General features: G+C 39.5%; 5 protein-coding genes and 1 non-coding gene across 9 annotated transcripts; 3 read left to right on the top strand and 3 right to left on the bottom strand.

Annotated features, from left to right (window-relative positions):
• Positions 1-1155: 1155 nt before the first annotated feature.
• LOC136945781 (voltage-gated purine nucleotide uniporter SLC17A9-like) lies at positions 1156-5420 on the bottom strand. 3 transcript variants are annotated; one of them, XM_067239820.1, is made up of 13 exons: positions 5204-5420; positions 4767-4964; positions 4375-4530; positions 4204-4303; positions 3962-4086; positions 3662-3761; positions 3452-3548; positions 3210-3297; positions 3072-3106; positions 2387-2502; positions 2137-2192; positions 1979-2008; positions 1156-1825 (listed from the first exon to the last, which is right to left on the bottom strand). In XM_067239820.1, the coding sequence occupies exons 2-13, from the start codon at positions 4777-4779 to the stop codon at positions 1656-1658; spliced, it is 1086 nt and encodes a 361-aa protein (XP_067095921.1). In that variant the 5' UTR covers positions 4780-4964; positions 5204-5420; the 3' UTR covers positions 1156-1655. The 3 variants fall into 3 exon arrangements, with proteins under 3 accessions (XP_067095921.1, XP_067095919.1, XP_067095920.1); XM_067239818.1 differs by having other exon boundaries at positions 4375-4514; XM_067239819.1 differs by lacking the exon at positions 3662-3761 and having other exon boundaries at positions 3976-4086; positions 4375-4514.
• Positions 5421-6453: 1033 nt separating this feature from the next.
• On the bottom strand, positions 6454-8376 carry LOC136946022 (glucose-induced degradation protein 8-B homolog). 2 transcript variants are annotated; one of them, XM_067240195.1, is made up of 5 exons: positions 8215-8376; positions 7740-7874; positions 7261-7457; positions 6951-7148; positions 6454-6754 (listed from the first exon to the last, which is right to left on the bottom strand). In XM_067240195.1, exons 2-5 carry the CDS (start codon positions 7858-7860, stop codon positions 6581-6583), a joined length of 690 nt encoding a protein of 229 aa, XP_067096296.1. In that variant the 5' UTR covers positions 7861-7874; positions 8215-8376; the 3' UTR covers positions 6454-6580. The 2 variants fall into 2 exon arrangements, with proteins under 2 accessions (XP_067096296.1, XP_067096295.1); XM_067240194.1 differs by having other exon boundaries at positions 7740-7877; positions 8215-8373.
• Positions 8377-9114: 738 nt separating this feature from the next.
• On the top strand, positions 9115-14175 carry LOC136945711 (dnaJ homolog subfamily C member 5-like). Its single transcript, XM_067239699.1, has 5 exons — positions 9115-9173; positions 10613-10742; positions 10872-11085; positions 11256-11427; positions 11521-14175. The coding sequence occupies exons 2-5, from the start codon at positions 10633-10635 to the stop codon at positions 11625-11627; spliced, it is 603 nt and encodes a 200-aa protein (XP_067095800.1). The 5' UTR covers positions 9115-9173; positions 10613-10632; the 3' UTR covers positions 11628-14175.
• Positions 14176-14882: 707 nt separating this feature from the next.
• Positions 14883-18092, top strand: LOC136945710 (tumor protein D54-like). The gene is made up of 9 exons (XM_067239698.1): positions 14883-15001; positions 15338-15444; positions 15534-15682; positions 15975-16022; positions 16412-16513; positions 17197-17223; positions 17593-17631; positions 17838-17886; positions 17963-18092. The coding sequence occupies exons 1-9, from the start codon at positions 14989-14991 to the stop codon at positions 18038-18040; spliced, it is 612 nt and encodes a 203-aa protein (XP_067095799.1). The 5' UTR covers positions 14883-14988; the 3' UTR covers positions 18041-18092.
• A 426-nt stretch (positions 18093-18518) lies between these two features.
• trnae-cuc (transfer RNA glutamic acid (anticodon CUC)) lies at positions 18519-18590 on the bottom strand. The gene has a single exon. It is a non-coding gene; the product is annotated as a tRNA-Glu (tRNA).
• A 362-nt stretch (positions 18591-18952) lies between these two features.
• Positions 18953-21333, top strand: LOC136945860 (pancreatic progenitor cell differentiation and proliferation factor A-like). The gene is made up of 5 exons (XM_067239949.1): positions 18953-19108; positions 20329-20432; positions 20563-20640; positions 20740-20833; positions 20944-21333. The coding sequence occupies exons 2-5, from the start codon at positions 20378-20380 to the stop codon at positions 21074-21076; spliced, it is 360 nt and encodes a 119-aa protein (XP_067096050.1). The 5' UTR covers positions 18953-19108; positions 20329-20377; the 3' UTR covers positions 21077-21333.
• The last annotated feature ends 1433 nt before the right edge of the window (positions 21334-22766 follow it).

Here is a 22766-nt window from a genome sequence, read left to right as displayed (position 1 = left end):
AAAAATATTTTCGAAAAAAGTTTGGAAACTTTTTCTTACAAACTTTTTTCCACATCTGGACCTGATGGCTGTCGTTAGAATATGTGACCTCACCTCCCTATTACATGGCTGAAAATGGCTGACACACCAACCAAACCATCTCAGGTGACTTATCTTGCCTTGCCATGTATAACCTGAAGAAGATCACCTGTCTTGTTAAGATCTGAACCTGGAAACAAGAAGTCACATATTATGATAACTGTAGTCGGAATATAACAGAGTTAGCAGGGGGTGAATTGCATTTACATCAAATTGAAAACAAGGCCTGCCTTGAAATGCATCTCCCCCCCCCCTGAATTTCTGATCTGTATATCCTAGCATCAAATGATTCTTACTGTATATTGAGGGGACTACTATGAGTAACAACAGTAGGTTTCAGGCATCTGGCACTTTCCTAGTCAAAGTTAGCAGGGGGTGCATTTCCTGGCAAGGCCAAACACAGCCCTGCACAGAAATGCATTTCCAGCCCTGCCCTTAAATGCACCCCCCTTGTAATTTCTGTTCTGTATGTGTAATCTGAAAGAAAGTAAAAAAACAGTTTCAAAAGGTTTAAAACTATACTGCCGTGTCATTTTAGAGTATGTCTTCCATTCACACAAGTACAAAACTGGACTCAGCGTTTAGGCTATTCATTTAATTAATATTTAATTCAGTTTACTCTATTGATCTCAAGATGTTCTTTCAGGCAATTTTCACAGATTTCTTTCTTTGGATTTGTATCTTCATATGAAATTACATTTAGGCCTACAAACATTTTGTCTGTAGGTCTACAACCTCTGTTTGGACACAAAAACCTTGGCTAGCCACTAAAATATGCAAACTAAACACATGCAAACATCCTTTGCTTTGATGAGTGAACAGTTTGCACATATCTTGTAAATGCTTTACAAACAACTTTTGTAGTTTATTGTATTTTTTACACATGAAAACAATATAATAACTTGCTGATCACCTGTTTTGAGACATTAACCTCAGTGTGAAGATTTTTGCAATAATGTGAAATAGAATATGTTACCCAACGGTTCATCATTTAACCTATGTGCATATGTGCAAATTACCAATATTAGAATAAAAGCAACAGAAAGCCATAGCATATCATTTAAAACATTCCTCCAACTATTTCAATTGGTAACAGTACCATTGAAAGGTGAATTGTTCATAACTTTACATAGGCTATTTTTAATTCCCTATTTCCAAAAAAAGACACAGGCTGTCGGCCTACAATGCACTAAATAAATCCACATACAGTAATTTTAGACATCATATTGTCTTTCCCTGCACATTGGAGCCATGTTGTGTTGCTACAGTAAAGTGTGGTCTGTTATACAGCATGGGTTCTCTCCTCATGTTTGTGTGTTTCTTATGGTGCACAGTGTCCACAGTCTGTTGGTGTTGTACTCGCCTAATGTTTGTTTACTGTCGCCTGTGTCATTTGTGTGTTTAGTTCTGTCCTCCATCTTATTTTAATCACTATATCTGTCTGTATGAAGCTGTTATTGTGAATATGATTTTTTTTAATTAAACCCTAGTAAAAAAACACAAACTAAAATCACATAGCTATCACATAGCAATCACAATACATAGTTGGAAGATAATGTAAATACACTTTTAGTAGGTCAGATATGTGTGATCCTTCTAGTTTTTTCCAAGTCCACACGCTGGGCATCTCCAAATATGAGGAAAACCGCTATGCCCACAACATTCACCAGTGTGATGATTGAGAACACTGGCACCCAGGATGTGGTGACCTCAATCAAGTAGCCAGATAAATAGACCAGAATCAGTCCTGTACAACACAGAGACAGCTTTTTTTGCATAGCCATTTATGAAAATACTATAACTCCAGAATGTCCCTAGAGTTAAAGGCACATTTACAAAGGAATTTAAATAGACATTTACATCTTAAGATCAACTCTTGGTGTTGGCATTTGACACCTACCTGTGAATGCCCCACACATATTCATAAATCCTGTGACAAAAGAAAGAAAGATTTGCTTTGTTCACAACAAACGTAAGTAAAACAGCAAAGTGGCATATTTAGGCCTACATAAGATACACAGTAGCTCAACTCATTGTTAACCAGAATTGCAAACTGACCAAATAGAGCTCCAGCACATGATGGGGCAAGGTCTTGAACATTCACTACTACTCCACTGAGCCAAGAAAACAGACAAAGAGTTACTGTAGTACAGTTCTTGTATAGCCTACATATGAAGATGACAGATGGACAATGAAAGGCTGACAGAAGTCATCATATACCCAACATACGGTAGATATGACACTTAACTTGTGTTTGTAGGGAAATAGGAACCAAGACAATTCAGACAAAACAAATTTACACACGCACCTGCTGTTAAAAGTTGCCAAGCCCATAGCAACAGAAATAAGGGTGACAGCAGAGGGAAATTTGACTGGTATGCAGAGGATCAGGATGAACACACTGGACACTCCCATGGAAATGAACTGAACATGATGGCAAATTAACACAGCAAGCTATTTCTAAATTTGGGTTCTCAAATTCATTAGAATGATGCTGAACACATCAATGAACAGACAACATACTTGTGAAAGATTTTGACTGCATAGTCAAGCATTAGTTACATTTACATTTAGTCATTTAGCAGACGCTCTTATCCAGAGCGACTTACAGTAAGAACAGGGACATTCTCCCCGAGGCAAGTAGGGTGAAGTGCCTTTCCCAAGGACACGTCATTTTTCACGGCTGGGAATTGAACCAGCAATCCTCTGATTATTAACCCGACTCCCTAACCGCTCAGCCATCTGACCCCTGATTAGTTAGTGCCTGTGAGGTTTTCACAAAACCTAATGTAATAATACACATCTGTTTATGTTTAGTGTTTTGCACCTCCCTGCCACAGTAAATTCTGTGTTTGTATAACATACATGGAGAATAAACCGAATTCTGATTCTGATCTAAAAGTATGTAAATTCAGATGATAAATATGCCATAGAAAAAACATTGGGAAAATAGTTGTATGCTGTTATATGAAGTATTAAATAAATAATCTTACCTGCATCATTTTCCTAACAGCTGCTGTGCCATATCCTAGATACAGACATTTTATTATGATTGTAAGTGTCCAAGAAGTAAGGGAAAGGCCCAACAAGAAAGAACAACATGTTTGACTTATATAAAGTGGCTACCATACCTTGCATTATAAGAAAGTCTGAAAGCCAGCCTCCAAATTGTGCAGATGGAATGGAAACAACCCATGGAATGACATTATACACCCATCCCTGGAACATCATGCCATGTAGAAGAAGAAGTGACAGGCAACAGTAACATTTAGGAAAGATAGAAACTTGTCATACCAATACTAAGATAACTGACAAGCTAAGATTGTCAGTTATCTTAGCTTGTCATATAAATTGTGTTAAATTATTTTAATACCTTGGCGTGAGGAAACGTATCTTTGAAGTAGGTCGGTAACCATGATATAAGTGTGTAAAAAGCACTGCAGTAGCACATATGAGTGGTAACCATGGCACTGAGAAGGTATGACAGAATAGAAAGAACAGTGTCCACATTTCACAGTACTATATGACATAGATATGTGTGTATGCGTCAAGTAAAACATGGATCATTAAATATAAACTGTACCACACAGATGGCTGTTTGAGCAGGCTTAGCCACCGTAGGTTTGAGAGACTCGAACTGGAACTAGCATGATTCGACAGTCCCAGCACTGAAATAACCTCTCCTGCACCACACGAAACTTGTACAGTTCATTTTGTAACATTTTACAGTTTAGAATCCTCAAGATCCTCATTCATGTGAGTCAACTTTGATGTAGTGAATTCATTTGATAGAATCAAACTTACAATGAAAACAGCTATATGTATCATGCATGTCACGAATATAAGGAAACTAAGAAATTATTCAGTTAATGCCTGACTATACCTTTAAGTAAATACCTCCACACAGCTAAAGACCACAGTCCAGCTAGTAGACCAGTGCCATAGAAAACACTTTCCCAGCCATAGTGTTCCAACATCAGGGATCCCAGGCTTCCAGACATCATTGTTCTACATATACAAGGAGGTTGAAAATACAGGATCTTAACTATGTTTAGACCACTCATACAATCATGGTAAATCATTTGTGTGTGTGTATATTTGGTTTTTTCACAATTTTAAACTCACCCTAGATAAGAACCACTGCCCATTGTACTCATCAGAAAGCCTTTCTTCCCTTCAACAACGCGTTGAGAGCAAAGGCTGGCCAAAGATGGGTAGTGTACGCCTAGAGTAGAACAGATGTTACTAAAGTTAACAATCAGATGGTATCACCTTCTCCACTTAATCAACTCTCACCCTGTGATAACCCCATGAGGAACCTGGCTATCATCATGGAAGCAAGGGGGTTCCAGTCAAATTTAGTCAATAAAGGGGTGACGGCTGTGATGATAGCCCAGACAGTTGTGGAAAGCAGCAGGACACTCTCTCCTCCAATTCTGGTGAAGGAGACAACTGCCATAAACCCAACAATGAAAGACAAGACATTCTCAACAACCATCAGCATAAACATTATATGACAATATTTTTACATTTATATTTGTTTGTTCAGCAGATTTTGTTTTATCCAAATAGATAAAAAAGTATTATCCAAGTTTTACTTCTAGGCAGTATGGACTTTAGGAAATTAGCTGTAATGTATAAAGATAAAATTACAAGTGCAATGGAAGCCTCCCAGGATGTTAACACACCTGTCACTGGCATGTCCTCCCAGAATCTGTGTGAAGCAATAACCCCAGAAAAAACTAGCCAACGCCATCCCTGACTCTGTCTTACTCCACTGAAACTGGGTTGCCATTGTAACAGCACAGATAGGCAGTGTCATCCTAGAACAGTACAGGAGAGATGTACTCAAGAAGAGCATCACCGTCCATGTTTTTACCAATGGCCTGCAAGCAGATCATAATACAGAGTTATGCAGAAGCATGCATTAAACTAAACAACATTTCTGGGTCCAAAATTGCTATGTATAATTGAAGATTCAGAGCTCAGTTTATCAATTCGCATTTCTGGGCGTACAAAACGTACAAGGCAGTGTGTGCTTATATATAAAGATTGGTTGCTTTTTATAGAAGTGAGACAGTTTGCGCATTATTTTTCAATTATTAATCTTTTTTGACAATCTCACCTGGGCCATAACGTTTGGTGTTGTGTCTCCTTCCATCCATTTGATCCATTAGCTGTGGAGATGCAGTCATTCCCGTGAATTTTTAACTCAGGAGAGTTATCTAGTACATTCTCCACTGCCATTGACCAAACGGTTGTACTATCACACAACTTCACACAACTTCTCCTAACTAAACACAAGAACATGCTTTAACTTGATAAACCCAGACAAAAGTATCTTCCCGTAAAGTAGACAGACAGGTAATGCCTGTCTTTATCCGGAAATCGAGTATTTGCTTGTGGTGGGAGACGTGGCATGCAGGGAATGCTGTTGTAGGTTATGTCTCCAGTCTCAACATGTAACTAGGCCCTTAGTCATTTTATTCACAGCAGAATGTAAACCAAAATGCCCAGTAATGCAACAATAAAACAAGTTGTCTCTAAAAAGAGTTGTTTATTTAAATATTGCAAATAGGATCTTAAAAACTATCAATAATACGATGGGAGCTCTGTAGTATTTTGTGCATGCTCACATTGTCGGATAATACAATAAAAACTTGTATGAAAGGAAGGATGGATATTTAGCAGCGAGTTAAAAAACAACAATATTAAAACCCTCTGGCAACACAAGGCATGGGCGCATACTAACCTTAAGCCATTCAAAACATAACAGTGCATGCTTTGTTCAGCAAAAATGCTCACTAATTTAGGAGGTGGCCATCTGTCCTATCTCTGAATACAGAAAAAAAGTAGAGCACTTTAAATGTGAAACGCCATCATTCCATAGTAAAACAGGCTTCACTTAAAAGGCTTCTCAAAACAGAGGGGACAATGAATCGGCCAACTATAATAAAAATCCTTATTTATCCTTATATAATGATTAGTTAAATTGCAACAAACATGTAACATGACAATTAATAGCTTATGATAGGGTGAGGAGTAATCTGCACACTCAAAAAGCATTTTAGTGATGCAGGATTGTTCCCCTCTTCCTTTAAGAGGTATGATTTTCATCTAACACAGTCCACACTGTAAATGTAAATTATATAATAAACTAGAGGCTTAGAAATAAAATCAAAACCATTTTAAATTCACCATGATGGGTGGGACAGTGATCCATGTGTTTCCAAAACTGGCTTTACAGGCAACCAAATATAAACCAACAATGGACATTTGTGATGCCAAGTGTCTATAAATGTGGATAATCTGTTAAATGTTTTTGCTGTTGTTACTTTTAAAATACAGCCATTTACAGTTTGCACAATGAATTATGTCTTCTCATATATGCAACATCAAAACAATTGTTCATTTTTATATATAATATATGTTATAACAATATCATTCAGTCTCTGACTGTTTATAAATAGGAGATAGGGAAGTGTCCATGTCATTGATGTTTTCACTTTGGGTCCTCAATGGTGCCCTTGCTAAGGTCAGTCATTTTGGGATATTTCACTTTCTTCTGGTCCAGCTCATTCTGAGCCCACAACAACAGCTTCAGAAGTTTGGCCAGTTTTGGCGTTGACTCTCTGTTCTCATAGTCCAGCACAGCCTGGTTCACCTCACTCCATACCTGGATATTCACAAAGAAGTCAAATTCAGGTCAATTTCAACACAGTATTGAATTGCCATCCACTACAACTAACATTAGAATAGGACAGCTGAGTTCAGAGCTCAACAGACTTTCTTTTCCCTTTCACATTACAAAATGTGTGAATGAATAACTTGTTCCACCCCTCCTGGTTCCTCGTACACACAGGCACACACACCTTCTGTCGCTGCATCGTGTTGAGCAGGTCTCCAAAGGGTGACTCCTCTGGGTTGTCAAAAGCCAAAAGAGCCAATGTTCTCTCCATCTCTGTTAGGCATTCCCTGCTCTCTTCCCCTTGCTCAGCCAGCTGTGTCTGGGCAAACTCCAAAGCAGACTCTGTCTCCCGCAGCCTTATTAACTCTATCAAGTGCTGTTGCTGCATAGGGGAAGGAAGGAAATGCAATCAGGTGAAAATCTGCTATACTGTGACTAAACAACTTTAGTACCCCAAGGTCAAGTTAAAGACATCTTATTACAGAAAGCCATACCTGCAGATGGAAATACAGGTATCGGTTGGTGTCAAGCAACTCTGGATGTAGGCTGTTGATGAGCGCAATGGCTTCTTGTATTTGTCCCTTCAGAATCATCTCCCTGATCTTTATTCTCTCATCCAGGGAATCCAGGTCCACACTCGGCTCTATCCCAGACTCCATGCGGAACTTCTCTGCTGCCTCCTTGAACCCCTCTAAACAACAATAAAGGCGAGCAGTCAGCATGGGAAAGTATTAAGAGTACGATTCAGACAACATGGCAACTTTTATCTTCATAAAGGCTAGTACAACAAGTCCACCACTCATATTCCATGGGCCACATTACATAAGTATTTGACTAAACTTTCTTCATAGACTAATGAAATTCTATCTACTGTGATGATTGGCTACGCTACAAAGTCAGATTAGCTCCCTACAACTGTTCATTGAGGGTCCATAATCAGTCATAGCTCCCCACGTCAACTAGCATAACATACCTGTCACTAGGTAATTCATAATGAGTCGGTTCATGTCGGCCCTCTGTATGTGCACATTATTTAGTTTGTCCATCCACTCGTCTTTTGTGATGTCCTCGGGTTTTTCAGCGTAACTCATCATCGGGTTCCGAATATCTACTGTAGACACAATGAGTTAGACAGCAAACTTGGCAAACTCAGCCAACTAATCTTTAAATGTGTTTAACGCTAGCTAGCAAGCTGACATTAGTTACATTTACAAGCATCTGCCAACATAATACTATCTTACGATCAATGATAAATAGTTGACGATAGCTATTCAACGTAAACTCGTTTGACTATCTTGCTGGGAGCTGTAATTTTTTCTGGACGCGACCATTTTGCTAGCACTACAGCTAGCACATAGTTAGTACATAGCTAGCTATAGCTCGAACGTTAACGTCAACTAGGCTAACAACTCGTTAGCTAGGCTTGTTGGTCGTTGTGCATCACCCACCGTATAAATGTGTTATCCTCTGATAGTTTTGTGAGAAATAGCAACTGAATTAAATATCAATGAATTATTCTTAATTTGCAAATACAGCTTTGTTGCTAAATTAATCAGCTAGCTTGCTAGCTACCTTATCTGACTTTGACAACTGTCGTGTTCTGTTGTGTTGATTGTCGCCTTTTCTCGCGAGAAGCGATAGTAAGGATTCAAAGACAGTTGATTGGCTTGGCCTAAAGGAACGATGTCCTAGTTGCTAGGGAGCTGGTTCAATGGAATGAATGGATTTTCACATGAATTTAATTTTTTTTTTAGAGATAGTCTAAATATGATGTCTGTTTTCATTTATAAAACTATATCCACCACCACCCTTACCTTTCAATGAATTGTACTTGTATAATCACCAAATTATATATTACGTTTCAGTGCTTTTCTGGATTTGTTGCCCATTATCCATGTCAAACCCAAATCTTCCTTGTCTATTAATTCATTGACTATCCCGCCAGCTGTACCTAAACTTTAAACAGTCGTATGGTGTAGCCTAATGTAGCCTAAATGTGGAATAGACTACATAGGCGCGATATTTAACCAATATTCGGTGTCAAATCGCATTTCTCTTGCCTAATTGACATGCCCCATGATATTTTCGTAACCTTAGTTTAGAATTGAGATTCGGGTTTGTCCTGTCAGTGCATTTATAATCCGTTTCTGGACAACTCTTCCAAATGATGCCAAGTCTCTGGTTGATGAATACAATATAGCCTACTACTGGATCACAATCCTTGTATGCGCACGTCGACATGGGGGTGGTCGGGGGCGGGGCTAAGGTAGTGCTCCTGCAGCTGTCCATGGTTGTGTATAGTGGATGTACGCCGTTCCTTGAGATGCAACTGCTACCATAGACAGATTTTAACAACCCCCCCTCCCCTGGAAGATTCTCTACGCAGCGCATTAAAACCGACTGAAAGGTGAGCATTCTTGTACAATTGGATTGCTATTTTCCTAAAATATTCGTCCCTGCCCTTGAAATTACAGCTGACTTTACCGATCCAGTCCTGCCTTGTATCAAGAGCAGGCCATCAAGCAAACCAACATGGATGCTGTGCACTAAAGCAGTAATGCCGCTCCAGATTAATGCTCAAACCATCGTATTCGCATTGCATCTTTACTGTAGAGACAAATAATCTAGCAATTTATTGAAATCAACTGCATGTATGGACTATTGATAGCAGATTGTGTTAGGCTATCAATAATCATAGTGCGAACAGTGAAACGGATACTGAGATTTGCAAACGTCAATGGAAAATGTCTCAAATTATAGTTCGACATAGTAAGGCCTTTTGGAAGTAGTTTGATTTGTTTACGATTTATGCGTCATTTCTAGAAATCGAGCTTTCGCATAAGGCACCATGAATGTATGGATGTCAATGAATGATATAGTGCCAGCCTCATTTAAGGAAATGCGTTGCTATCCCATTTGTTACCATCATTATCATCAGCAATGAATGATGTCATGCTATAAATATTTTGGGGGAAATGTCTCATATGGAGCAGTTTGCCTTCATAGCATGTTGCCTCACTGATGTCATAGGCCCAGCCATATGATCCTAATATATAGTAGGGTTCAAAAGTCTGAGACCACATTGAACATAACGGGGGACTTGAACTGAAAGACTGAGAAAGCCAAGCATTCTGTGACATCACAAGAAGCCCTTTGGAACATTGTCAAATCATGCTGGGAAAACATTTGTCGTCAGGTTTTGCACAAACTGGTTGAGGCCAAGCACAAAAAAGGGGGACACAATTAAAACAATAATCTGAAATTTGTGTGTATTTTTCAAAAATTCAGGTGGGAGTCAGGTGGCTAAACGGTTAGGGAATCGGGCTAGTAATCTGAATGTTGCCAGTTCAATTCCCAGCTGTGCCAAATGACGTTGTGTCCTTGGGCAAGGCACTTCACCTTACTTGCCTCTGGGGAATGTCCCTGTACTTACTGTAAGTCGCTCTGGATAAGAGCGTCTGCTAAATGTAAGATTCAACTTTTCACTCAAATTGTTGAGCTGAGCAAAAAAAAGTATTACATTGGAAACAAATGCATAATAGAAGTCTTGGCTACTGGTCTCAGACTTTTAGACCCAACTGTATGTATATGTAGTTGGCAATAGTATTGTTGCAACAAGTATTGTCGCAATATTGCGGCCTGTGGTCTATAGTCATTGTAAATAATAACACTTAATCCTAGGAACATGAAAATACCCTAGATGTTCTAGGGACATAACATATTGAATACAACATTCTGGACAGGGAACGCAATACACTAGTGCCTACAGTGTGGGAGGAGGCTGACACGATGACTTCACCTAATCAATATCTTTACTGGGACATTCCTAATTTTCAATGTCTTTAGATTGTGAAAGACGTACGACAATGGCAGAACAGCAGAGACAGCGCTCTCTGTCTACCTCTGGGGAAACTCTCTATGTAGTGCTGGGTGTTGAGAAGCTGGCTACACCTGATGATATCAAGAAATCATACAGGTCGGTCCATTTTCCAATACACCATAGTAATCATCTTATTGATCATGGTATTACTCTGAATGCCACACTCATCTTAATACCAGATTCATTTGATTCTGATATTCTGACAATTCATTTTTGTGTCTTCAGGAAACTGGCATTGAAGTTCCACCCTGACAAGAACCCTGACAATCCAGAGGCGGCTGACAAATTTAAGGAGATTAACAATGCTCATGCTATTTTGAATGATCCCACTAAACGCAACATCTACGACAAGTATGGCTCTCTGGGCTTGTATGTGGCTGAGCAGTTTGGCGAGGAGAATGTGAACACATACTTTGTCCTGTCTAGCTGGTGGGCCAAGGTAAGAAATTGGGGGGCAATTGTTTTATCATACTGCAGCTAAGGATGTCTTTTATTCTTGTTATTATCTCCTTTTCCATGACTTGTCATATTGCCTTAAACTTTCACTATCACATTATATTAAATCTTCTGCCTCCTTTCTCTTTATCGCCCACTCGCTCTTCCTCTCAGGCATTGTTTGTTTTCTGTGGCCTGGCCACTGGTTGCTACTTCTGCTGTTGCCTGTGTTGCTGCTGTAACTGCTGCTGTGGGAAATGTAAACCAAGGCCCCCAGAGGGCCAGGAGCCTGACTTCTACGTGTCCCCTGAGGACCTTGAGGCCCAACTGCAATCTGATGAGAGAGGTGAGACTGCCTGGTCCATCTGAGTATTGTCAGGTCAGCTCAAGGTTCAGCACTAACCCTATGTGTCTGTCTGTATGACTATTTCTCGACCAGAGGGTGGCGGTGAGCCCATTGTGCTGCAACCATCAGCTACAGAGACCACCCAGTTGACATCAGATGGCCACCATTCCACCTACCGAACCGACACAGGCTTCAACTAATCCTCCACCCCTGGCCTGTGGCTCTGCCTGCTTTCCTGCTCCACATTTACAAGATGAACGAGAGGGGCAATCTGTTTTAACTTCACAAAGAGCTGTGTACTGAAGAGAGGGGCGAGTGAGCGTGGTCCACCAAAGGAACTCTTGAACACAACCCCCTTCCACCCTCCCCATAGTGGTCCCCTTCCGCCTGAATATTGAAAGAAAAGAGAAAGAAAACGTTTGCTTCCCTGTGGTTCCCTCTTTGTTATTTTTTGGCCTTTAACCTCACAATCCGCCTACCCAACTTACCCTTTTCCACATTTCGTTTCATGGTGTAGCATGCACTGTTTAGGAGAACCATTGTCTTTTTTTCTTTTTTTTTGTGTGTTTTATGTATCATGTTTGTTTGAGAAATTCATACTGTAGGTGCATATGTATGTGCAATATGTATGTGTAAAAGTAATTAATTTGGGGTGCAGTTTACTTGATGTTTATGCTCATCAGATAAGAGGCTCAGGGAGGTGTTGGAGGGTCTTTGGTGCATGTTGCCATCATCAAACATCTTGGGACAGAGCTCAGTCATCAGTGATCGCATAGTAAAAAACGTTAGCTTCTTAACCTAATCATATCTTGACCTGTAGTTTTTGCACTCCAATCACCATGTATTTGCCCCTTTCACAAAGTGGCGGATTAGCTCTGAAACTAGTGTAAGTGGAGGGCAAGGAATGAAGAACACAGGGCGTAGAAATAGCTATAATTGACAACTAAACTTTGGAGATTTCTTTGCTGTGGTGGGTCTTGGCTTAACCTTTATCGGACTTGGTCTTTATTTGAGATGTAAAAGCAGTGAACAGATCAGACCCTGCAATTTAGTGCTTGTAATATTTCATCATGTTTCTTTTTCCCTGCAGTTACTAACGAAGTATCCAAAGGCTAATATCAGGAAATGAATATTGTACATTTGTTTACGCATCACCATTTTAACTGCTAAAGTAAAACTACTCACAACTGTCACCAATAGTCCTAATCTGATTGGTGGGACTCTTCTGACAGTGCAGCATAATTTCACTACACACTTCCTACACTCAACTGTAAGTGATGTTGGCTATAGGCATATACAGTTGTTTACATCTGGTAAGCTTACTCTTAAATCACTTGGGATTTCAGCGGCACAATCAATTTTTATTCACTGTCAAAAGTCTTTAAAGAGAGCTAAATCTGATGTAGTTCATCAATTACCCACATTAATGTACAATGTAGTGTTGTATTAACATTTAATTTTAGTCAAATTGATAAGATTTCCCCTGCCATTTCCTTAGTTGTATTAAAGAGTCACTGAACACATTAACACTGCAATGGAGACCATATGGATAGGGTTTCCTTATGTTGGAGTATATATTCATTGATATTTCCTTAATCTTGAATGGTTTTACCTGTACTTTCTCTTAATATACAACTCCAAACATAACTCTTAATATGCAACATAACTCCAAACTGCAAGCCAAGAATTATCACCCTATTCCAATTCAGTCTCTTCTGAGCCATCTTAACCTATGAGTGGATATGAAAAAACAATAATGTAGTTATTTTCATACTTTTCTTTTGATGTTTAGGCTACTGTATGTGCAGTGTAAGTGTGTAAGGAAAATGTTGTAAGCATTTGGACAATATTATCATCCTGTTTATCTAGAGTTTATCGTGCTAAAGGGAGCTCAGAGAGTGTTGTGTTTGTCTAATGCTGTGTTTGTTTACCATCATTGAATTCTAAGAATCAGAATCTTTAGCTCACAAGTTATTTTAATCAGTGGGCTAGCACTATAGGCAGCTCTTATAAAAACCACACTCAATTTATTTTTTATGCCAGTGAATTATTTTTTAGTCATTTAGCAGACGCTCTTATCCAGAGCGAATTATACAGTACATCAAGTGAAGAAACTTCCCAATTTGCCATAATCATTTATCATTATTCTTATTATTTTATGTGTTTCTTCAAATGCCAATGATGTGTTAAAATGGTTTACAATGGGCTTCTGAGCTCCTTCTGCCTGTCGTCTTTTGTTGATGGGATGGTTGTTGACCTCTGGTTGTTGACCTCTGTGGCCCTTATACAGTGTGTTTCCTGTGCCCTCCTGAAAAAAACATTGATGTTCCTGTGATGGCTTCTTCATTGAAATATTGGAATATGCTAATTGTTCTGAGTTGAATGCAATGTGTGTTCCAAAAAATTTTGTGGATCAATGATCAGGAAATGGCTCTATAAAAAAAGGTCTAGACACAGACAACATAGTGTAACAATAGTGATATGGTAATTTGATGCATTCTTATTTAATTTCTTATTTTGTCATGTTTTTAATGAGAAGCTTTAGATAAATGCTATGTTGTTTTGATGTGGCCATTAAATTTTGCAACGCATGGTTTAATGGTTGAGGTCGTTTGTATATATACACTTAGGCCTAAATATGAAGTAGAAATCTTGACCTTTATGTTGTAGCATGGTAGTTGTGTGTCTGAAAGAAAACTAAGTGGGTCATTGATCTGATTTGCTGTCGTTAAATAAATGTTCTTGAACATTTAATGTTATTTTTCTCAGTGTTTTCAATACAGCCGGGTCAGCTCTAACTGAAACGTGGAATATAGGCTACTCCATATCCGTTATCCAGAGAATGCAGTGAAAGATGTCAACCACAGATCACCTGAGGAATGTTCACTCATTACTCATTACTCATAAATCCCCCATTCTACTTCTTTCATGTATTTTCTGCTCTGCTCTTGTTGTGGAGAATGCGTGACTATGTATTTCTCCAGTAGATGGAGACAGAATGCAGACTGATTGACTCGTTTATACTAAACTACAATTAGGCTACCCAATTTATTGAGATGTTGCTCAACCCAATAATGCAGGGGGTTATTAAAGAAACTAAACACATACAACTTAAGTAACTAAAGTTAAATGCCTTCCACAGGTTACCATGAATTGAATGAGAAAAACTAACAAACGAACGCTTCCATCATCAAAACATCGAGTTGTGCATGTGTGCACGTCTGGTTTTAAGGATTAGGGAATTTACTGGTTTGGGAATCCACGGGTTTTAGAACTCCGGAGTGCAAAATACAGACCAACCGTAGCATACAATTCATTTAAAAAAAATGTTATTCGTTGAGGAATCTTTTTTGTTCGTTTGTTTTTAAGATACGAGAATCAGTTTTCTTATTTGATTTAAATTGACTTGCGAGCTTCAAATTTTGAGTTACGCTAGTAGCACTATTTTAGCTAGCCAGCTAAGCTAGATACACTAGTAGCTTAGCTTGCACTAATTTGACTATCTACTGTACAGGCTACACAGCATTTGCCTTGTGCAGTGGAAGTTGATTGTTTGCTGACATGAACAGGCCAGGTAAGATATAAGACAATACTGTTTGTGAGTGATGTGCTAAAGTACATAGTAGCACAGCAGATTCAGCTGATTTAAATGTGTTGCTTTAGTAAACATAAAAACTGTAAACGCAACAAGTGACGGGCTTGCTCGCTAGTTCTACTGGTTCTGTACTACTGTTTGTACTACTACTGCAATGCATACATGTCTGAGCTGAACACAATGGAATCAGAACCATGGACAGCGTAAACACGTTGGAAAGTGAAGGCAGCATACAGTTTAACTAACATGTAACCATATGTAGCCCGAACTGGAAGGATGTATATAGGCTGCTGACATGACTGCATGCTTCCAAAGGTTTTGGTGGGGACTTTAACTTCTCCACTGGAATAACAAGAAATGGAGTCCCGCCTGCAAATTTAACAGAGGAGGATGTAGATGATCTCAGGATCGAGCTAATAAAGGTTGTTACACATTCATTCCATTCAACTTGAATTTGTTCAGTTTTCATTCATTTTTTAACATATTGACATTGTTACATTATTTAATCCAGGTAGAGGATGAAATACAAACTTTGCGGCAGGTGCTTTTGGCCAAAGAAAAGTATGCTGTGGAAATTAAGAGGCAACTGGGAATGGGCCCCCTCAGTGATCTCAAACAGAACTTGGCCAAAGGCTGGCAGGAGGTCCAGACCTCAACCCCGTAAGTGTTACCTTTCCTGTCCTCATGCTACTTTCCACCATGTGTCCTGTCCAGATAATGCACCTAAGTGTCATTTATCTGGTGTTCCACTGTCAGATCACAAGAACATTTAAAGAACACTACTACCCTTTCCCATAACTTCCCACTGCAAGGCCAGTACCAGTAGAATGTCCCCAGCAGCTTTGTTGGTCCAGTATGATAGTTATATAACCATGAAAGCCAAGCTCACAAATGTCATTATCTCTTTAAGGCTGTTGTTCTGATGCTAATCTGCTACTTTACATCTTTATAGTTATCTCTCAGCATCAGCGACGTTGGAGGACATAAGTCACTCCAACACGTGAGTGAATTTCATCTTGCTTCAGTTTATGAAGTGTTGAGGTTTTTTCCCCCTCAAAGTTGTTGTTGTTTTACCTTCAAATGTAAAGAAAAGGAGCATGCCTTGGGAACAGCTGATGGGCTTTTGAGGTCAGCGAGGATCAGAGTCCTGTTAATAGCCTGTCTAATAGTTAGACTGTAAAAGCTCAGCCAGCAAGCAGCAGCCTTAGCGGGCTGCCGCTGGGCCAAGCATCTTCACCAGTGGAAAACAGAGACTTGGAATCTTGGGATCTGTCGTGTCAAGATAGGTTGCAGCTGATGGCTTTTGTCTTGTGTTGAATGCCAAGGTTCTCTGCATGTGCCCTGACTCCTGTTCATGTGTTTCTCTGACACTGCTTTCTCTGTCTGAAGGTATAAGAGAACCCAAGAGACTCTGTCCCATGCAGGCCAGGTGACCACTGCTGCTTTGTCCTCAGTGGGTGTGGCCATCACTAGAAGACTAGGAGAGATGAGGTACCTGAAAGTCTTTGTGCCCCTGATCCTTGTTGACTGCTTTTGCCTATTTACTTTATTTTACAACCTAACATCTTAACTTTTCTATCCTTACCTCTCCCCCCACTAACATGTACTTTGCCCGGAGTAATCCATCCCTGTGTTCAGCCCACAGATCCAGCATCTAATCCAGAGAGTGATTCTCTCTTGTCTTTAATCCGATCAGTTCCCTATTCTAAGAGCAGTTTCACATGTTTAAACACCTAGAGATACTTCAAGTGACCACTGTCAGAAACATTTGAATTAAATTGACACATTCAGATGGTTGTGAGAGAGTTTTAGAATGTTCACTTGTGAGACGCTTCACAAGTGGATAGATGGAATACATGACAACACAGAATTCCATTTCTTCCATAAAACTGCCGTTTAGACTTCCTGTTTGAGGAATGTGACCAATTAGCCCCACAATACAGCACTGTTCACCTTCACTAGAAAAAAACATATTGGAGATGAATGGTTGTATTATCAGAAATAAGAACAGTACAGTTATAATCCTAATATTACTTTTGCAACAACAGTAACAGTGGTGTGACAGTGGTGTTCTGCATGTTCCCACCACACAGATAGTGAACATGAAAGCTGTTGTGATGTGTTTCTGTTTAATCATCATATTTGTTTTTTCTATAATGCTGCGGTCTGAACAGATCATTACCTCTGCCAAGCCCTCCACGGTAATAAAAGACCCTTGTATCTAAGATATTACACTACACTACTCACTGCATTTCACATCTTCCTATATGTTAAGTACCATAATGTACCTTTCCAATGATAGGGAGCATACGTGGGCAGATCCGTAATTGTCAATGAATGGAAAATCCTGTCAATATAACAAAGTGAAAAATAAAAAAACATTCACTGAATACTAAACAACACTAAAGTGACTGATAGTTACTGTACTATCTAAAGATTGGATAATATTGCATTGAAAAATAAACTGTTGTAGATTGTATGGGTTCTGTCACCCCCCTGTCTCTGTTTCCTGTTTCTTGTAATGTTGTAACGCTCTTACATGTCTTGCTTCCTATTTCTCCATACATCAGCCCCTCTCTGAGCCACCCCATTAGTGTGCCTGCTATGAGGTAAGATACGTGTTTACCATCTATGATTGTCAGCATAACTAAGAAACTGATGGTGAGGATTGTGGATGACTACTGTGACTACCTGTTATGATATTTGATCAACATCTTATAACTTATAGAACATACCACAGAAAGTTTAGTCCATAAGAAACTGAAATTAACATTTAACTGTAGGGCAAAGTGATTTAATAAAACTTTTTCACCAGACATTCCTCTACTTTCAAGTCTTTTGAAGACATGGTGGGAAATGTGAAGGTGAGGTGGTCAGAATATACTAAAAGCAAAATGGAGAAAGTTATTTATTTAAGTGAATAATTGTTATAATTCACAGGACAAAATGACTGGCAGCCGATCAAACCAAGGCACCTCTGGCTTTGACAGAAGCTCATCACGGGATGGCCCCTTCTAACACACCTCATCCTCTTCATGTTGCCCATCCTGTGTCACCTTAACATGGGTCCTATATTTTTTTATGTTGGCAGTTTAAACAGCTTGTGTCATTGGCGTGCAGGTAGAATATAGTACTGTAACCTGCCAGAACTTTCTTTTTACATCATGTCATATAATGAATTTTAAGATCATTAAACATTTTTCAACCACAATAATTATTATAGCCGTGTGAGTGTATCAAAAAGTAATGTTCTATACGTGTTTGTTTACAAATTTAGAATCGTTTAGCAACCACGCACTTGTTTTGTTAAATTGCTTAAGGGATTGAGAATACTAACTTGTTTACTTTTTGTATATTTCATAGTTTTCAAATAAAGTCGACTGTACTGGCATTTTAGGAGTTGTCTAGTTATTAAAACATTGAGAAATGTGATCTGCATAATACTTTGTAACACCGACAAACTATTCGTAAGAGGAACTCATAGCTCCCAAAAATGTTCCCTGACCGGGAATCGAACCCGGGCCGCGGCGGTGAGAGCGCCGAATCCTAACCACTAGACCACCAGGGAAGTTGCTATCGATGAGCGGAAAGTAAATACTTGATATTGTAAATGAGGCAGTACGAGAACTTTGGATGTATTTGTATGTTTATTCTGCATTCTATTATAAAAAATAATATTATGTTGTTATTCTCGCGGTGTGTCTTCCGAGCAATACTCGTTTTAGATACGCTTCAGGTTACCCTGTGGTGTTGACAGGTGCAAGTGGATCCCATGGTGACGTGACGTGTCCTTTTGGCATGTATACAACACGTTTTGTTTTTTCAGTAGGCTTAGAAACAGTTGCTAATTTATTTTAACTCCGCCCACACCATTCCGTGCTTAAAGCGTCACCTGACCTGTGCATGTATAAAGCTTGTGTGACACTCTTCAGTAGGTACTGGACTGGAAGCACCAGAGACCTAAGCGTCCAACAGACATCCCTTCCACAAATGGGCCACATCAAGTAGCATAACGCCACCGTCAATCGTTACCAGCCGACCTTCACTTCATTTGGTGGTTTTTCAACATCCAGACCAAACCAAGAGGTAAATATATTATTTGTCCTGATTTGTTTTAGTTTTAGTTATATAACAGCCTACCTACAATTTATAATTAGTAAACAATGCAAATGAATATCTAATGAATAAGATCAGGAAACAAGAAAGTATTTCGTATTTAAATTAGTTGAGAAATAACAAACTCTAACTTGCACTTAGTGCCTGCTAGTGGTATAATACATTAAGGATTAATCGTAAATAGATTAAGCAATTTTTTCTCTGTCTCACACGGTCATTAGAGACATCAGATCAAAGGCTTAGCCTGCTAAGGAAAATATTTTCATGTTACCTGCCATTTTATCAATTTGGATTGTTGTAAACCATCTGCTGTCTTCTATGTAATTTCTACATTTGAGCTGGATGGTTGTTTTTTATGCATCTGACTCCTGTTTTGACATTCAATGCATTGTGCATTTGAGGTAGAATTTTGTCTTGAGCATGCACATGTCCCACAAACTTATCATGAAGTTATTTTGGAATAGGTTAGTAAGGTTAGGTAAATCATAAGGGAGAACTTGTAGGTTCATCTTTAATATGTTTTGTCTCTTAAGTCCGAACAAGTATTAGCTCACCTGACTTAGAAAATGTCTAGCCATCTGGAGCTTGTTTGTGCCTCCTGTGGGCTAAGAATCTGGATCCAAATATAATGTAGTGTTCAGTATCTTGGGGTTTGGATTGGGGGTCATACCATTCCTTATACTTTTGTTATGTAATTAAGGTTAAACTGTTTGGATATCCCTTTGGATATGCTGTATGTTGCCTAGCAACATAGGATCAGGATCATGCTGCTTGCCCGTGCACCAGACTCCAGTTTCCGGGCTGGGTGCCCTGCTTTGACATGTTACACAAACAGACTGGCCAAGTCAATTAAATTTGAGTCTGTGGAACCAGACACCTATCACAGCTGCTAAGGAGTGGACTTTCGGGCTAGGCTCCAGGAGTAGCTGTTGCATGGGGAAAGCTTACTGCATGTCCATGCCAGCACATAGGACTCCTACATTGCCTGGATTTGGCCACTTTGTATAAATCACAAAATATATCTTTGTTAAGCTCTCTGCTTTGCAAGTCACTTTTGTTTACAATAAGGATACTGTACAGTAAAATCTAGCAACAATAATATTGTTACGACTTGACAGTTATACGGTTTCTGCTTGTGTGTCTCACATTCGTAACAACCCATCCTTTTCTCCTTTCCCTCTTTCCTTTAGACTTACCATCTTCCATCTTTGAGCAGTTTTGCACATAAGGTCTGAGAAAATGGCATCCATTCCATCTAGCGGTTCCCTCATTGCCACCCATGATTACTACAGAAGTGAGTCGACAGATCACAGAACAAAGTGTGTTGTATCTCTGACTATATTTGTCCTCTTAAAATTGAGTCTTGAAGTCTAGTTAAACCCTACAAGGGAAATGTCTGAGCTGGATTCTTGTCTGTATTCCAGGGCGTATAGGCTCCACCTCGAGCAACAGCTCGTGTGGCAGTTCTGAGTACACAGGGGAGGTCATTCCACACCACCCAGGTAAGGGCAGAATGGAACATTTCGATCTAGCCTGTAGTAATTGTATAATATGGTAATCTCCCTGGATTGTGTCCCTAATGCTCACTGGTCTATCCTCAGGGCTCCCCAGACAAGACTCTGGCCACTGGTGGTCCTCTTTCTTTTTTGCCAAACAGAACCAGCCCGGCATGCAAAATGGATCAGAGTCTCAGAAGTGAGTGTTTATTTAGAAGGAAATTAAATATTCAAATATGCAGCAGCCTCTTGAACAAAAATAGTTTACCTTTTCTCTGTTTGTTGTTGAAACTTAATTTTGTTTGTCAGGACTGGAACTTACACAGTGACCAATGGTCAGGTGACATGTATCGCCAGGGAGATGGTTCTGAAGAGGCAACTAAGCGAGAGTAGTGACTCTGGGAAGATGGAACCCGGATCCCCCCCTCCAACATCATCCTAGGATACAACCCCTCTCCCCAGAACCCTGTCTTCCTACTGCCCAGCATTGTGCCCCTTGTCACCCCAAACTCACAGTCTAGTCTGGGAAATGGTGGTGATTGAGACTATTTTTTTATACTTTTTGATTATGGAGGTTACATCTCCTCAGTGTAATAATGTTTAGTATATAGTTTATTTATCTGAAACTTAATAAAACAATGTTACTATTTTTTTTCTGTTGTGTTGTTTTTGCTGTTGAATAAACAGTACCTAATACCAGTTTGACCTGCTATATTTATTTGAGTCTACTTCTTCTTACAGATATCATCTGTTAAATATTCATATTCATCATGTAAAGTATTTAACTAATTGTTCAGGGGTTTTGTAGTTAAATTTATAAATACTACAATCAAAACAATTATAATATAAAATAAAATAATTACATTGTTATTTTAAGTTTCAAGTTAGCTATTCAGTAGACTGATTATTACTCTAAAGGTAATCAACAGACGTGGTGACCTCATCTCATAACCTGTATGTTCCACCAATGAAACAAGTCGGTCACTAGCTCTGTTCTATTCTCCTCCAAATATATGCTAATTGACACACCTAAGCAATCAGCATGTGTCCCTTCCCACTCGTTCTGAAGTGAGCAGTTTGAAACAGTCAATGTGACAATTTGCATATTGATGCACCTCAACCCACGCCCATAGAACCCTCAGAACTGGATTAAATACAACAGCTTTTTGACATTTTTAGCAACAACTGTACAATTTATTTTATTTAATATATCCAATACAAGTTCCTTCATTTCACTCCACATGTTACAAAAGTTCTTCAGAACCATAGCTATTCCATACTCAAGTGAATCTTCCAGGTACAGCCTTATGTCAGTAGTTTGGCAGTAAAATGAGTTTATGACAACATCAAATATTCCCTTCCTTTATTACTGTATGTCCATATCTAATACACAATCCTTTAGATGTACACTGTCAGGTTCATCCATATTAGTGTCGATGATTGCATTGTCTATTTCATGACATGTTGGCAAAGAAGTGATGAACAAGCTAAAGGGAATTAATCCAGGGACAATATGATTAGACACTGGTAATTACAAAGGACCAGAGCTGACATTGCTAGAGCTTACATAATACCTAACCTGAAAATGGGTCAACCACCTAAGGACAACAGGCTATAGTCCTTCCCTGAGTCAGAGTCCTGCTGTACCAGCAAGACTACACTACAGTCCTAGACTGGTCTTTTTTCTCAATGTTTTCGATTGTACATCAAAGAAGAAGAGGTGGATTATTTACAGTTTTTTCCGATTGCTTAAGCACAATTTTGAAAACAGGGCTCACGAACTGTGGGTATTGACCGAAAGAACGAGATCGCGAATTCAAGCAGCCAAAATGAGTTTTCTCCGCAGGGTGTCCAGGCTCTCCCTTAGAGATAGGGTGAGAAGCTCGGTCATCCGGGATGGGCTCAGAGTAGAACCTCTGAGAGGGGCCAGTTGAGGTGGCTCGGGCATCTGATAAGGATGCCTCCTGGACACCTCCCTGGTGAGGTGTTCTGGGCACGTCCCACTGGGAAGAGGCCCCGGGGAAGACCCAGGACACGCTGGAGGGACTATGTCTCTCAGCTGGCCTGGGGACGCCTCGGGGTCCCCCAGGAAGAGCTGGTGGAAGTGACCGGGGAGAGGGAAGCTTGGGCCT

This window comes from Osmerus mordax, chromosome 7 (genome assembly GCF_038355195.1).
Source record: "Osmerus mordax isolate fOsmMor3 chromosome 7, fOsmMor3.pri, whole genome shotgun sequence".
Classification (NCBI taxonomy): Eukaryota; Metazoa; Chordata; class Actinopteri; order Osmeriformes; family Osmeridae; genus Osmerus; species Osmerus mordax.
The sequence above is the reverse complement of the archived record's forward strand: the minus strand, read 5'-3'. Positions and strand labels throughout refer to the sequence as shown.

Bases quoted from the DNA above. Each gene is read 5' to 3' on its own strand.
- LOC136945781 (XM_067239818.1), bottom strand. From the start codon at position 5,388: ATGTTCTTGTGTTTAGTTAGGAGAAGTTGTGTGAAGTTGTGTGATAGT. The intron at 4,965-5,203 runs GTGAGATTGTCA...ATCTGCTTGCAG, and splicing joins CACCAAACGTTATGGCCCAG to GCCATTGGTAAAAACATGGA. The intron at 1,826-1,978 runs GTAGGTGTCAAA...TGTGTTGTACAG, and splicing joins TATGTGTGGGGCATTCACAG to GACTGATTCTGGTCTATTTA.
- LOC136946022 (XM_067240195.1), bottom strand. From the start codon at position 7,860: ATGATGAGTTACGCTGAAAAACCCGAGGACATCACAAAAGACGAGTGG. The intron at 7,458-7,739 runs GTATGTTATGCT...ATTGTTGTTTAG, and splicing joins TATGAATTACCTAGTGACAG to AGGGGTTCAAGGAGGCAGCA. The intron at 6,755-6,950 runs GTGTGTGTGCCT...GTGAATATCCAG, and splicing joins ACACGATGCAGCGACAGAAG to GTATGGAGTGAGGTGAACCA.
- LOC136945711 (XM_067239699.1), top strand. From the start codon at position 10,633: ATGGCAGAACAGCAGAGACAGCGCTCTCTGTCTACCTCTGGGGAAACT. The intron at 11,086-11,255 runs GTAAGAAATTGG...TCTTCCTCTCAG, and splicing joins TGTCTAGCTGGTGGGCCAAG to GCATTGTTTGTTTTCTGTGG. The intron at 11,428-11,520 runs GTGAGACTGCCT...TTTCTCGACCAG, and splicing joins ACTGCAATCTGATGAGAGAG to AGGGTGGCGGTGAGCCCATT.
- LOC136945710 (XM_067239698.1), top strand. The intron at 16,514-17,196 runs GTACCTGAAAGT...CGGTCTGAACAG, and splicing joins AGAAGACTAGGAGAGATGAG to ATCATTACCTCTGCCAAGCC. The intron at 17,887-17,962 runs GTGAGGTGGTCA...TATAATTCACAG, and splicing joins ACATGGTGGGAAATGTGAAG to GACAAAATGACTGGCAGCCG.
- LOC136945860 (XM_067239949.1), top strand. From the start codon at position 20,378: ATGGCATCCATTCCATCTAGCGGTTCCCTCATTGCCACCCATGATTAC. The intron at 20,433-20,562 runs GTGAGTCGACAG...TCTGTATTCCAG, and splicing joins CACCCATGATTACTACAGAA to GGCGTATAGGCTCCACCTCG. The intron at 20,641-20,739 runs GTAAGGGCAGAA...GTCTATCCTCAG, and splicing joins GGTCATTCCACACCACCCAG to GGCTCCCCAGACAAGACTCT.